Source organism: Chelonia mydas, chromosome 26, assembly GCF_015237465.2.
Source record: "Chelonia mydas isolate rCheMyd1 chromosome 26, rCheMyd1.pri.v2, whole genome shotgun sequence".
Taxonomy (NCBI): domain Eukaryota; kingdom Metazoa; phylum Chordata; order Testudines; family Cheloniidae; genus Chelonia; species Chelonia mydas.
The window spans coordinates 14,650,047-14,664,063 of NC_057859.1; the positions used below are offsets into that span (position 1 = coordinate 14,650,047).

The following is a 14,017-nucleotide window of genomic DNA, read 5'->3' on the forward strand; positions in this document are numbered from 1 at the left end:
CTGGGCAGCGTGGGGCACAGACAGGGTGTGGGTCCTGCCCAGCTCCAGGTTAACTGGCTGGAGAGTCATGGGTTCCTTGGCCCCCATCCTCCCTATCTGCCTTCCCCCCCCGGGCATCTCAACCAGCTCGGCTCCTCCTGGGACAGCCGCGCTCTGGGAACGGCCTCCAGGCAGGCCAGAGGGGGCCGTACCTGTCCTGTGCCAGGCTGTGAAGGGGGCACCCCCCGCCACGCGAGCCATCAGCCATGTCCTATCCTGCTGCTGTTCCCCGCTGGCTGGAGCCTGAGCCCAGGGGACGCTCATTGCTGCGGGCTGGCTGCTGGGGGACAAGGGCAAGGCTGGGTGCAGCCTGTCCCCTTGGCCATGGGGGCGGGGGGAGCAGCAGCAGGAGCCCTCAGGCACTAGTACAAGGAGGGGCCGGGGCCAGGCCCTGCCAGCCCATGGCGGGGGCGGGGGCCTGCACACCCTTCGGGGGCAGCCATGGCCAGAAGCTGGCCCAGGGCACAGACTGACAGTGGAAGCGGCCGAGGGCAGGAGATTCCCCCCCGTTTCCCCCCAGCCGGGAAAGCCGCCTGCCTCCATCAGCCAGGAACCTGGGCTGGGACTGGGCCCTGCAGCCTCGTCTCACTGCACCATGCTCTACCCCCAGGGCCAGGTCAGCCTCTCCCCGCAGTTAGGGGGCACCCCAGCCCAGCCCCATGCCTCCAGCTGACTGGGGTGCAGTGGGGGCTGTGTGCTTAGGCCCCGGGGGCAGCCGTGTTCCCTACAGCACACAGCCTTGGGAAGGCCGCAGGGCTCGCCTGCCCAGAAGAGGGGACAGGTGGGGGGTCAGCTCAAACCCCAGGGCAGTACCTCTCCTTTTGCTGCTGGCCACAGAGAGATGAGTGGGGCTGGGAGAAACAGCAGGACTCCTGGCTTCATCATCAGCTCTTCCACTAACCAGCCATGGGCAAGGCTTAGCCCCTCCATGCCTCAGTTTCCCTCAGGGACGGCAAGTGACTCACCTGGGCAAAGGGAAGCATCCCCAGGGGACCAGGAATGGGGGAGCATCAGGGTCAATCCTCTGCCTAGGACCAACCTCACCCCATCCCAAGGGCAGTGCTAGGATGGGTGGCACTGTCCCCAGGTTGGCGTCCCCTGGCTAGGTGTGGGAGCCGTGTGAGGATGAGCACAGCCTGCAGGGGGTATGGGGTAGCTCAGGGCAGCGCCCTGGTCCCCCCCGCCCCCTTTGGTGGTCACGGGGGCGGGGGGGGAATGAACGCTGGTTCTGCTACGTCAGTGCTGCCGAGGGGGGCGCTGCCGGTTGGCACACGCCTGCAAGGTTTGCCGGATGCCCCTCTGCCAGTCCTTCACCAGGTCCACGGGTCGCAGGGCCTCCTGCGGGGAGCCGACATTGTTAGGCTGCTGATGGGCACGAGCCCCTTCCCCGGCACTAGGCAAGGACTGGGACACCGCAGACCCGGCGCACGCTACACGAGCAGTCCGGGGAGGGGGCAGAGCCTGCTGGGCAGTGCAGACAGCATGGGGCAGGCCCGGGGGCAGCATGGGGGGAGCTCTCCCCAGGGGATCCTGCAATCAGCCAAGACTCCCATGGGAGCAGGAACAACCGGGCTGAGGGGCTTGAGCAGGGCTCACAACACTCATCCCATGTCTGAGCACTAGCTCCTGGCCACGATCCCAGAGCTGGGCTAGAACCCAGGAGTCCTGGGGCCCTGCCCCCGCTGCTGTGACCGACTAGCCCCCCCCCCAAAGCTGGGATAGAACCCAGGAGTCCGAGCCCCCTCTTCAGGGTGTCATTGGGAGGGCACTGCCTGGGCTCCCGGCTGAGGGAGCCTCGCTCCGGGGGTGGCTGGTTTCTACCATTGGCTGCTGCCCCCCAGGCTGGGCAGAGGGAGCCGTCCCTGCCCTCCCAGGCTGTCCCCGGGGGAGCCCCACACGGTGCTCACCTGGTTCCGGACGCTGAGATTGGCACCGTACATGAGCAGGGTCTTCACAGCCTTGAAGCGGCCCAGCCGGATGGCGTCATGAATGGGCGTGTCCCCCTCCTGCCAGCCAAAGGCACGGGCAGCTCAGCGGACAAGGGCACATGCCTGGCACTGCCCCCTCCCCTGCCCACGCACAGCCCTGCCCCCATGCAGCTGCCTCTGGGGCCCTGTGCGGCGCCCAGCCAGCCCAGGGTACAAGCCACTGCTCCCTGGACCCTGCAACATCAGCCAGGGCCCCCGCCCATGGCTCTGGGCCGTGCCCCGTGGAGCGAGGCTGGGGGCTCAGGCCCCGGGCCGCTACCTTGTCCTGGGCGTCAATCTCGGCCCCACAGGCGATCAGGTGCTCGGCGCACTCACAGTGCCCCGTCCGGATGGCCACGTGCAGCGCCGTGCTCCTCAGCTGCAGGGAAACAAGGGTCCGTTACCATGGCAACACACCCCTGGGGCGCAAACCCCTCCCCACAGCTCCCAATGCCCCACTTCTAGCGCTGCCCCCTCCCCGGGGTCATAGAAGCACAGACTATCAGGGTGGGAAGGGACCTTGGGAGGTCATCTAGACCAACCCCCTGCTCCAAGCAGGGCCAATCCCCAGTTTTTGCCCCAGATCCCTAAATGGCCCCCTCAAGGATTGAACTCACAACCCTGGGTTTAGCAGGTCAATTCTCAAACCACTGAGCTATCCCTCCCCCCTCCACAGCACGTTTGGGCAGGGAGCTCGGACCAGGCCCCAACCAGCGCCACGGCCACCCTCGCCTTTAACCTGGAGGGGCAGCTGGGGGCCCTGTCCGTTCCAGCGTCCCTGTTCCCTGGGGGGCGCACACCCCGCTGGACAGGGTGCTGGGCCTGTCCGGCCATGAGAGCCGGGCCAGGCCCAGAGCGGGGAGGGGGCTGCCGGCTGGCCTGGACAGCTTGGTGCCCACCCCTGTCTCCACTGATCCGGGTCACCCCTGCATCGCACCCCAGTTTAGGACAGGAAGTGAAGGGAAATAGAGGTGGGATGGAGTGATGTAGGGAAGGTGGCTGGACGCAGAGTGAGAGCCAAGGAAAGGCTGGCATCAAAACGGGACCGAGAGCAGGGAAGGAGCCTGCCCCACCGGTGCTGGGAACCACCCCCCCGCAGCAGAGCCCCCAGAGGGACCCCTGTGCCTTTCCACAGGGAGCCATCAGCCACGCAGCCCGGCGAGCAGTACTCACGGCTGTGGCAGCGGGCCCCGGTGCTGCCCCCTCTCGGCTGCCAGCCCCAGCCCCTCACCTTGTCCCGCGTGGAGATCTTGGCTCCTCTGTCCAGCAGGCGTTTGAGAATCTCCAGGTGCCCCCCGCGGCAGGCCCAGAGCACGGGCGTGGCCTCCAGCTGGGCAGAGCGAAGGCAGAGTCAGGCGCCGGGGGGCCAGGGCACCGGGCTGCTCGGGGACACGGACCCTGGGCCCCAGGTCACAGCGCCCCGGGGGGCTGCGGGTGACCAGCGCTCATGCCTGGTTCTGAGGGTCTCTACTTTTGCCAGCCCTTGGGAATGACTCACAGAGCAGGACCCGGGGGGCTCTGACCCCACCAAGCGCCCTGGCCATGGGACCCGGCAGGGGGACGGCTCAGTGGGCACCAGACGCTCGCTCACCATATCCCTGGGCTCCAGCTTGGCTCCAGCCGCCAGCAGCTTGTCCACGAGCTCTGTGTGGCCCCGGAGGCAGGCCCAGTGCAGCGCTGTGCATCTGAACTGCAGCAGAGACCCGTGTCACCCGGCGCCAGGCGACCCCAGCTGCTCTCAGCGCTGGGTCCCCGCTGCCCTCCTGCCCTGGGCAGCGCAGCCCCAGCGCCCCAGGAGCCAGGCACCAGATCCCCCCACACACACACACACACACGCTCCGGGCACGAGGGAGCCAGCAGGTTCGAACCGCCGGAGGGCTCGGGCTCTGGAACAGCCCCCCATGGGCATGGCTGGCCAAACACCATCACGGGTTTGAAGCGCGCGCAGGACAAACGGACGAGAGGGGCCGTCGGTTGTCCGGGGCGTTTGGGACCATGGCGGGCTGGGCGGGTTGAACTCCCATGTGCCTAAAGCTCATGCTTCAGGTTCGAGCTGGCCCCCGCCAGGGTCAGGAAGAGATCCCCCCTCCCCCCAGTGTATTCTGGGAGGTTAAACAAGGGGCAGCCCCAGCTGGAGATGGGCCAGCGGGAAGTGCCGGGCTCTGCGGGGGCACCGGGCTCTCTCTGTCTCAGGCCCGTGGCTGGCCGGCTCTGGCTCAGACCCCCAGGTCTCCCTGGTGGCCTGGGACGGGTCAGGAAGAAATTTCCCCCAGGTCAGATGCAGGGACCTTGGGGGCTTGTCACCTTCCCCTGCAGCGTGGGGGGTGGGTCCCTTGCCAGGGTGTATCTCACGTCATCGTTCCCTGCCACTGCGGGGCACCGGGCACCTCCGTCCCTCCTGTTCTCCGCCTGGGGCACATGTCAGCCCGGGCTCCCAAGGGCTGGGATCTGTGGTTGTTGGGTGCGTGGGTGCGGGTGGTCTGGGATATACAGGGGGGTCAGACTGGGTGAGCTGGTCCCTTCCGCCCTTAAGCTCTATGACACCCCCGCCATCCCGAGGCCCTGGATCCCCCCCCCCACACACACACACCCGTGCGTGCTCCAGCTGCTAGATCACTGACCCCCCCCCCGCCCCCCCACCAAGGCTGGGCACACCCTCCCCAAGGCGCATTCTGCTGGGGGAGCCCAGCCAATCAAAGGCCCCAGCCGGATCCCCCCGGCCACGGGGCGTCAGCCCGAGCAGGGGACGTCCCGTGGCACCCGGAGGGGCTCAGCCGCAGGCTGGGCTTGTGACGAGAACCAGCCTCGCTCAAGGCACATCCTGGGTTAAAGCCCCAGGACCCGCCCTTCCCCCGGCCGTCACACCTGGTCGTGAGCATTGGGGTCCCCGCCGTCCGCCAGGTACTTGTCAATCGTGGGAACCTGGTTCTCCAGCACCGCCTGCAGGAACCCCGCAGCATCCACAGGCTCCGCCTAGGGCGGACAGGGAGGGGTGAGTGCCCGGGCAGTGCCGTGCCCCCCCACCCCCCGGGGCACTGCCCAGCGGGCTCAGAGCATCTTGCCAGCATCCCCCCCGTTCCCCCTGAGGGCTCCAGCCACCGCTGCGGGGGGCAGAGCAGCCCCTGAGGAGGGGTCACTGGCTCCGGACTAGCGCAGCTGGCTGGGACCGAGTGATCTGAGCCCCCGGTGGCCTCGCTCCCATCCCGGGCCGGGCGGCAGGGGCGTCGCTCACCGTCGCGGCCGGCTCTGGCTCCTTGGGGCGGACCACCCGCGTCCGGCTCTTCTTGTGCTTCCGCAGCCTCACAATGTCCTCCAGGTCTTGGAGACTCTCCAGCCGCACCCGGGAGCTGTTGAGCGTCTCAAGCTGGCCGGGGCAGGTCAGAGAGCAGGTTAGGGCAGAGCCAGCAGCGCCTGGTGCCGGCACCAGCCGCCCAGGAGAGTGGACAGGACCTGGGGCCATGCCACACCCAGCTGGGGTTGTCCTGAGCACGGGACAGGAACTGGGCACTCGGTCCCCCCAGGGACATCTGGGCCCGTCTGAGCTCCTGGCACAAAGCCAGTTCAAGGGGGTCAGATTCTAAGATGAGGGGGGAGAGCTAGAGTCCCCCAGACACCTGGTTCCACCAGCCTAGGGAGACCACCGCTGAATTCTTCAGTGCTCTGCGCTGAGCGGGAGCCCAGCGCTGGGACGGCAGGGGCCGCGGGTCGGGAGTGAGGGGCACCACCAGAGAAAGGGGTGGGGGAGCCCAGGGCTGGGGGTCAGGATTGAGGGGCTCCAGCAGAGCTGGAGGGAAGTCCAGGGCTGGGACGGCAGGGGCTGTGGGTTGCGAGTGAGGGGCACCAAATGCCATTCTGGCCTTCACAGAGCAGGACAAGCAAGCACAGAGTTCACAGAGCTAGACACCGGGACTGGGGAAAGACCCTATGGATCCTATAGGATCCTGTCCCCGGAGTCCCCTTGTGGCCACACAGCAGATGCACCCACCCCACCCTGCCAGGGGCCAGCTGCTCACCTTCTTCCTCCTCTCTTCCTTCACCTTCTGCTTCTCCTTGCTGACGGCATCCCGCACCCCGGCCACGCCGCGCCGCCAGCCCTCGGGCTCCTGCGCTGCTCCCCTCGCCAGCACCTCGAAGGCCCGCACCGTCCCCTCATACCTGTCGCCACTTACCTGGGGAGAAGGGGGGGCAGGAGAGGTAGAGGGCAGAGCCAGGGCATGAAATGTAGGAGATGGGGCATCCCCATGGGACATGGGGCCTTTCCCCTCTAGGGGGCACCGGCTGCCATCTGACCCCAGGGTGGGCAGGGACTGGCTGGCTCAGGGCGGCAGAGAATGGGACACGGGGCCTTTCCCCTCCAGGGACACTGGTTCCAGCCCCAGGGCTTGGACTGGCTGTCTCAGGGGGGCAGGAAATGGGACACGGGGCCTTTCCCCTCTGGGGGGTGCTGGCTCCCATCCAGCCCCAGGACGGAGACTGGCTGGCTCAGGGGGCAGGGAATGGGATGCACTTTCAAACATGAATTAAAACTCAGGGGGTTTAGTGAGGCCAGGCCTTCCCTACAGCTGGGAAAGAGTGACAGAGCAGGGGCGGCTCACGGCAGAGCGGGAGCCTGGCTCACAGAAGGACGCTGGGAGAGGAGGCTGGAAGTGCTAAGCCCGGCTCCCCATGACTAGCTCCGCGCTCCCCAGCTGGTGCCAAGTGCGGGGGTGGGAACGGGACATTCCCAGGTCGTTGGGCCCTTGGCAGGCCTGGCTCCGGGCTGCGCACGGCTCTCCCCGGATCACTCACTCCCTGGCTGGCTGGGCCCTGCTCGCCCAGGGGAAGGGGGTGGCCAGTCCCTGCTCTGCCATCTCCCGTCACGGCTGCCCGGGCGCCCCGCTGGCTGCGGCTGGCATTCCGGCCGTGCACCTGTCCGGGCCCTGGGCAGCGTCAGCCCCTATTTATACCCCCTCCAGGGGCTGGGGCCCGCCTGAAATAAACAGCATGTGTGGTGGATGCTGCCCAAGGGCAAACAAGTGCCAACAAGCCTGCAGGGCCGGGGGCCAAGGGGCAGCAGGGGGTATCCAGCCCACCCTGGGGAGACCAAGCCAGCAACCCACAAAGCAACAGCCCAGTCCCACAGTGGCCTTGGCCCAGCCCGGAAGGGCCAGCGCAGGGGCCGCCCAAACAGCCCCCGCGGCACCGAGCACCAGCTCCCCCCACCCCCTCGTCCCTGGGGCTTTAGCCAGGCGCCAGACCCAGGCGAGTGGGGCGGCGCAAAGGGGATCCCACCAGACCCGCCGTGTAGGGACTGAGGAGATCACAAGGGCAGGGGGTGACCCGGGGGCAGTGCCCCGTTCTGGGGGGGTGGGAGGGGCAAGCTCCCTGGCACAATCCCCTGCATCCCCCCCCCAAGGGCTCAGCTACAACTCCACAAACCCACCCCACACCTGCCACGTCACCGCAATGGGGGGCGGCAGCCCAGTGGGGCCCCCAGCCGGGTCTGGCCCCAGCAAAGCCACAGCCCAGCGCCCTGGAGACCTCCGGGTTGACACACGACGCTGCCGCCGGGAGCAGACATTTGCCCCAGAACCAGCCCCCCCGCCCCCCGGACACGGGGTCAATCCAGAGGCCCCCTCCCCCCACCTAAGGCGAGTCCAGCTGGGACCGCCCCGCCCCCAGCCTTGGCCCGCAGACCAGGGGGCGCTGCGCACGCCCCGCGGACGGGGCTTGGGCCAATGCAGCCACCTCTGGGGTGAAGCGAACCCGCCGCCCTGGACGACCCAAGGGCTCCGGCCGGGCCCAGCAGCGCGGCGCCCCCGCGTCCCGCACGGCTCCCCGGGCTTGGCCACCCCCCGCTCACCAGCTGCTGGACGCTGATGAGCTCCATGGTCCGCCCGCGCCCGGCTCGCCCCACCCCGCTGCTTTTATCCCAGCGGCGGGTCCGCCCCCCACCCCCTGCGCCGGCCCCGGTGACCCGCCCGGCTCCGCCTCGGGCTCCCCGCCGACGGGCCACGGGCAGCGCCGGCCCGGCCCCAGAGCGAAGGGAGCGGGGCGGGGCCCACAGGGCCCTGCCATGGGGTGCCCTGGCCGGGCAACGCTCCCCGGAGAGCCCCGGGAACAGCCCTGGGCCCTCCTAGCGCCCCCACCCCCCCCAGAGCCCGCTGCCAGCAGCCATCCCCCCCCGTCCCCAGCGGGGACACTGAGGCACAGAGCTGGGGCAAAGGCCTGGCCGAGGCAGGACTAGAACCCAGCTCTCCTGCCGTGCTAGGCTGGCAGGGAACCCCCCAGCCACGCTGCCCCTCGGCCTCCCCCGCGCCTCAGCACCAGGGAGCCCGGCCCGGGGACCAGCGCAGGACCCGGGGCAGGGAGCAGGCGTCTGCCCCACCAGCAGCTAGCGGGACGATGTGCCCAGCCCAGCCCCCAGGAGCCCGCCTTGGCCCAGCCCCCCGTGCCAGGCGCCGCACAGGCACGGAACAGAGAGGGTCCCTGCCCCACACTGCTCCCATCTCCGCATAGGCTCGTCAGGGTGAGTTTGTACAAAAAAGGGACGGTGCAGTTGGTGAGGGATTTATTATGAATTTCTGCCCTGCCCTGCCAGCATGTCCCCCACCCCCCAGAAACAGGGCACCTCCCAAAGACACTGCACACTGCAGGGAGTGGGGGCTCAGCAGGGGGCTGGCCCTAGTGTGGCACTAGGGGGCGCTGTGCTGCAGGGAGTACAGTGGGCGCTCAGCAGGGGGCGCTCTCCCCTGTAGGTCGGGGCTGGCACTAGGGGGCGCTGTGCTGCAGGGAGTACATTGGGCGCTCAGCAGGGGGCGCTCTCCCCTGTAGGTCAGGGCTGGCACTAGGGGGCGCTGTGCTGCAGGGAGTACAGTGGGCGCTCAGCAGGGGGCACTCTCCCCTGTAGGTCAGGGCTGGCACTAGGGGGCGCTGGGCTGCAGGGAGCAGGGCGGGCGCTCAGCAGCGGGCGCTCTCCCCTGTAGGTCGGGCTGGCACTAGGGGGCGCTGTGCTGCAGGGAGTACAGTGGGCGCTCAGCAGGGGGCGCTCTCCCCTGTAGGTCGGGGCTGGCACTAGGGGGCGCTGGGCTGCAGGGAGTACAGTGGGCGCTCAGCAGGGGGCGCTCTCCCCTGTAGGTCGGGCTGGCACTAGGGGGCGCTGTGCTGCAGGGAGTACAGTGGGCGCTCAGCAGCGGGCGCTCTCCCCTGTAGGTCGGGCTGGCACTAGGGGGCGCTGTGCTGCAGGGAGTACAGTGGGCGCTCAGCAGGGGGCGCTCTCCCCTGTAGGTCAGGGCTGGCACTAGGGGGCGCTGTGCTGCAGGGAGTACAGTGGGCGCTCAGCAGGGGGCGCTCTCCCCTGTAGGTCGGGGCTGGCACTAGGGGGCGCTGTGCTGCAGGGAGTACAGTGGGCGCTCAGCAGGGGGCGCTCTCCCCTGTAGGTCGGGGCTGGCACTAGGGGGCGCTGGGCTGCAGGGAGTACAGTGGGCGCTCAGCAGGGGGCGCTCTCCCCTTTAGGTCAGGGCTGGCACTAGGGGGCGCTGTGCTGCAGGGAGTACAGTGGGCGCTCAGCAGGGGGCGCTCTCCCCTGTAGGTCGGGCTGGCACTAGGGGGCGCTGGGCTGCAGGGAGTACAGTGGGCGCTCAGCAGGGGGTGCTCTCCCCTGTAGGTCGGGGCTGGCCCTGCTGCCTGAGGATCAGCGTCCACCTCCCAGCCCCTGGGCCTGCCCTCCATGCAGCTTCCACTGACCACAGCTTGGGGGGCTCCGCTGGACCCTCCCTGGGAGACAGGGCAGCCCCCCTGTTCCACTTCCGCTTAGCACTGGGGATGGGTGGGAGGGGTGGCTCTCTGTGGGCCTACGGTTGGGGGGGTTCCTTTAGCATGGGGAGGGGGGCGTAGAAGAAGCCACCCTGCCCCCAGTCAGATCACTGTGCAATAGATGGGGAGGGGTCTGGGCTTCCCTCCCCCTTTTTCCCCTTTGGTCCCCTCCAGTCCAGCTGTGAGCAAGTGGGGAAGATATGTTTGCAGGACCCCACCCCCAGCCTGCTTCCTGCTGAGGCGGTGAGGGGGTGGAGCGGGGCAGAACAGCAAGGGGATAGAGGAGCGGGCAACACAAGGCAGGGGTGGGCACTAACCTATCTTCCTCAGCAGAGGGCAGGACCCCAGAGACCAGCCCCTCGGGACACATGGACATGGCAGGGGACTAGGTGGGGAAGAGTTAATGGTGGGGAAGCCCGACATCCTGGCACCAGATCCTTGGGGGGCTCCGGTTCCCCAGCCCAGTACCAAGGACTGAAATAGCTCCGCGAAGGGGGACAACCTATCTGAGCCCCCCATCTCCCGCAGCTCAGGGTTGCAGACACAGAGAGGAGCCCACGGCAGCCCTAGCCACGGTGCCAGGCAGTGTCTGCTGGGATTTCTGGCCTGGCACCGTGCTGCCATCTGCTCTGGGCACGGAGCAGGCCACCGGCCTTCACCCCAGCCAGACTCCTCCTCCCAGGGGATGTGAGCCTGCAGCCCCTGCCGGACGGGGTCCGTGGTGCCCAGCACAGGGGACCAGCCCACGCCTGTCTCTCAATGCCCACAACCAACATGGCTGCCTCAGCTTCCCGCCAGCCGTGTGGCCCTGGGAGCCTGGCTCAGGCCTGGGCAGTGGTGCCTGGCTCACGCAGAGGGCTGGACACAGGCCCCTGCCCCCCAGAGGCCCACCCCGCCGCCAGCCACTGCAGCTGCCTGAGAGCGGAGCTGGCAGCCTCTTCCCTGCCTGCGGAGACCAGGTCAGCTCGTCGGGAGCCCCCTGGCTCCGGGTGTCCTGCCGTCTCGCTGGACTCCCCTTGATCTCAGCCCCCGAACATGGCTCCCCGCAGCCAGTGACACGTACAGGGTTTATAGCGGTTCCCTCCTTTTCCCTGCCCAGCTGTGCCCGTTCCCCTCTCCCGCCGCAGGCTCCCCAGAGCAGTCGCCCAGTGGGGCGCGCGCCCAGATCACCCCAGGGCTGCACGCACAGGGACAGCTCGGGAGAGGCCTGCGGCCGGAGGGCCCAATGGCAGCACCGGCCGCAATCCCGCAGCGGGCCAAGAGGGGGAGACAAAGCACAGAGCGCCCTGGGGCGGCGCCACCCCGCCACGCGCTGCCCTCAGGGCTCCAGGAGGTCCCGCAAGGCACCGCTGCCGGGGACCAGGTCACGTGCACTCCTGGCCCTCCTGTCCCGGACGCCCTTCAGCCCCGGGCTGTGCCGCAGCAAGAGCTCACAGAGCTCACGGTGGCCTCGCTCGGCGGCCTGCGAAAGGAGAGCAGGAGTGAGGCAGGGCGCGCGCTCCCGTGGGGCGGGGGGCAGGGTACGGCACGGACCCTAAGGGAGTATTCGCTCGACCAGGATGCCCGTGGAGGAAGGAGACGTCTCTTGTCAGCAAAGGGGAGAGAACCAGGGCCCAGCTGGGGCGCAGGACAGGGCGCTGACTCTGCAGCCCACAGCCTCCCATCGAACCACCTCGGCCCTGGGGCCCGGGAACAGAACCCGCAGCCCGCGGCTGCGCAAACAGGACCTTCCCGGCTCCAGGCATGGAGTGGCGTTGTCCGCTCCAGCCAGCAGAGGGCGAGCGACACACCTGCTGGGGCAGGTCTGCCTGCAGGGGGCAGTGCTGTGCACTGAGACCCCCGCCCGCAACAGGGAACCACAAGGGGACAGCTGGGGGGGAGGGGCCCCAGCCCCGCACCTTATGCAAACTTGTCATGCCGTCGTCATCCACGATGCCGGGGTCGGCTCCGTGGGCCAGCAGCAGCCTGGCCACGTCCACGTGGCCGCAGTAGCTGGCTCGGTGCAGGGCGGTGGCCCCACCGTGGGTCTGGGCGTTGCACCGGGCCCCACTCTGCAGCAGGAACTGGCAGACGGCTCCGTGCCCGTTGCGGCTGGCGTAGTGCTTTGAAACACAGGGAAGAGGGCACCTCAGGAGCCGCCTCTGCGCGCTCAGCTCCTTCCGCCCCCCACTCCTCAAAGTGCTCTGCCCACCCAGCCCCGGGACGCCTCGGTCTGCCCTGAAGTGCAGCTGGCTCTGGGGAGGGACACCATGATCACAGCCCAGCTCGCAAGACAAGCTTCCAGGGGATCTGACTATTTAAGAATCTCCATTTAATCCCCCACCCAAGCCATGGCATTTTAGCACCAGGCAGGGCACGGGCACACAGCTCTCGTCCCGAGTTCAAACTCTGGGCCCAGCCCTGCGGCCTTGGGTAAGTAACGCTCGCCCGCTCTCCCCCAGGGGAACGGCATCCCCGAGGGAATCCCACCAGCCCTCCACCACGAGACCTCCCAGCCAAGCCCTCGTTAAATCCCAGGCCTTGTCTACACGCAGACGTCACACTGGTGAGAGAGGAGCCTAGTGGGTGCGAGCCGTGTGGCCTGCGTGGGCCCAGCCCCGGGGGCTCCCCTTGGACCTGCGCTCAGGCAGGTGGCCATGGATTGAAGAGCGTCCACACACACAGAGTGCGCCAGGTTAGCTGTCTGGGGTCAACCCCCTCTCTAGCTAAGCTGGCACCAGGGGGTGGGGGCCGGGCGACGAGGTCACAAGGCTGGATCCCATCCCTGCCTCCCCTTTGAGCCCAGCTGGCTGGCACCCTGGCCACCGGCTGCCGGGAACCCCGGGCACCGGCTGCCGGGAACCCCACAGGCTCCGTGCCCTCCTGCCCTTTCCGTGGCCACCGGCGTGGGGCTGAGCCACGGGGCGGTTATGTCTTCCTGGGGGCTGGAGCTTTCCACCGAGTCTAGCCCTGGCCCCACGGGGGCCCTCGCCCCTGAACCCCCCCCCCCCCATCGCCCCCTGCCCCAGGCCGGCCGGTCCCAGGAGCCGGGGCCCAGCGCTCGTGTCACCCTTACCCTGCCCCAGGGAGTCCGCACCAGCCCCGCCCCCCCGAAGGGCCTGGGGGCCCGGCCGAGGCACGTACCAGGGCGGTGTAGCCGGCCAGGTCGGGCTGGCTGGGGTCCACCCGCTTCTCCACCAGGAGCCTCCGGACCCGCCCCAGGTCCCCGTCCAGGGCGGCCGACCAGACCCCTAGAGAGAGAGGCGAGATCTGGGGCCCGGGCGTGGGGGAGGGGCCAGCCCCCCCGGTCCCCCCCACCCCATCCGCCCCGCCAGCCACAGCCCCCGCCCTGCCCCCCAGCCGGGCTCCGGCACCCGGGCCGCCCCGCGGGGCCGATCTTCACCCGCTGCCCGGGGCCGGGGGGGCGGGACCGGTCCCTGCTCCCCCCCCCCGGTACCTCGCTCGAAGTCCATCTCCGCCGCGGTCTGGTGCGCGCCGGGCACGGCCGGCCCGTGGGGGCAGCAGGAGCCGGGGGGCCCCGAGGAGGCCATGGGGGCCCCGATCCCGGGGCCCCGGGCCGCCGCCGCCTGCGGGGGAGGGTCGGGTCCGGGCAGCGGGAACCAGCCTCGGCCCCTCGCCGGCCTGGGCTGGGCGCAGCCCCGTTTCCAGTCCCCCGGTTCCGGTTCCGGTTCCGGTTGGCGCCGATCGACCCGCGGGCGCCGAGATCCCCCCCCCGCCCCGCCCCGCCCGGGCCGGTTCCCCGGGCGCGCTGGCAGCGCGGAGCCGCCAGGGGGCGCCCGAAGCGCAGGGTCCGGGCGGGGGCGCGGGCGAGGGGCGCAGCGGGGCCCGGCTCCCCCTCCACGGGCCCGGGGGGCCCCGAGCCCGGCTCCCCCTCCACGGGCCCGGGGGCAGCCCGGCGGTGCCAGGCCGGCCGCGCTGCCCGGGGCCTGAGTTCGGCAGGGGCCGGCCTCGCCCGCGGCTGGACCGGGGCCTGACCCGCAGGACGCTGGCCCCGGGCAGCGCGGGATGCAAAGAGCCACTGTGGTGCCAGGCTGGGGGTCTGAGACCTGCAGCCCCGCCGCTGCTCCTGGCCCCGGGGTTCCTGCTGGCGCGGGGGGTGTCCTGCCCCGCACGTCCTCCCCCCACGGCCACTCTCCCACAGCGCTGCCACGGCTGAGGTACAAAACCGGGAGCTGCAGGACCCTCCTGAGCCCGTCGCCGTGTGCCCTGGGCACCTG

The 14,017-nt window shown here is 69.7% G+C and overlaps 2 protein-coding genes across 3 annotated transcripts; both read right to left on the minus strand.

Moving 5' to 3' along the window:
* Window positions 1–22: 22 nt before the first annotated feature.
* On the minus strand, window positions 23–7,908 carry ANKRD23 (ankyrin repeat domain 23). 2 transcript variants are annotated; one of them, XM_037886389.2, is made up of 9 exons: window positions 7,849–7,908; window positions 6,020–6,175; window positions 5,239–5,370; window positions 4,872–4,979; window positions 3,598–3,696; window positions 3,238–3,336; window positions 2,287–2,385; window positions 1,947–2,045; window positions 23–1,377 (listed from the first exon to the last, which is right to left on the minus strand). In XM_037886389.2, the coding sequence occupies exons 1-9, from the start codon at window positions 7,873–7,875 to the stop codon at window positions 1,276–1,278; spliced, it is 921 nt and encodes a 306-aa protein (XP_037742317.1). In that variant the 5' UTR covers window positions 7,876–7,908; the 3' UTR covers window positions 23–1,275. The 2 variants fall into 2 exon arrangements, with proteins under 2 accessions (XP_037742317.1, XP_037742316.1); XM_037886388.2 differs by lacking the exon at window positions 7,849–7,908 and having other exon boundaries at window positions 6,020–7,583.
* Window positions 7,909–9,803: 1,895 nt separating this feature from the next.
* Window positions 9,804–13,473, minus strand: ANKRD39 (ankyrin repeat domain 39). Its single transcript, XM_037886390.2, has 4 exons — window positions 13,237–13,473; window positions 12,924–13,030; window positions 11,699–11,902; window positions 9,804–11,262 (listed from the first exon to the last, which is right to left on the minus strand). Exons 1-4 carry the CDS (start codon window positions 13,328–13,330, stop codon window positions 11,119–11,121), a joined length of 549 nt encoding a protein of 182 aa, XP_037742318.1. The 5' UTR covers window positions 13,331–13,473; the 3' UTR covers window positions 9,804–11,118.
* Window positions 13,474–14,017: the final 544 nt, after the last annotated feature.

What these genes read in the sequence shown, in the direction of transcription:
- ANKRD23 (XM_037886388.2), bottom strand. Translation starts at nt 6,256, where the DNA reads ATGTCCCATGGGGATGCCCCATCTCCTACATTTCATGCCCTGGCTCTG. An exon ending in AGATTGACGCCCAGGACAAG is followed by an intron (nt 2,046 to 2,286) that starts GTAGCGGCCCGG and finishes TTTGGCTGGCAG; the next exon opens with GAGGGGGACACGCCCATTCA. An exon ending in ATCTCAGCGTCCGGAACCAG is followed by an intron (nt 1,378 to 1,946) that starts GTGAGCACCGTG and finishes GGCTCCCCGCAG; the next exon opens with GAGGCCCTGCGACCCGTGGA.
- ANKRD39 (XM_037886390.2), bottom strand. Translation starts at nt 13,330, where the DNA reads ATGGCCTCCTCGGGGCCCCCCGGCTCCTGCTGCCCCCACGGGCCGGCC. An exon ending in TGGCCGGCTACACCGCCCTG is followed by an intron (nt 11,903 to 12,923) that starts GTACGTGCCTCG and finishes TGTGTTTCAAAG; the next exon opens with CACTACGCCAGCCGCAACGG. An exon ending in GCATGACAAGTTTGCATAAG is followed by an intron (nt 11,263 to 11,698) that starts GTGCGGGGCTGG and finishes CTCCTTTCGCAG; the next exon opens with GCCGCCGAGCGAGGCCACCG.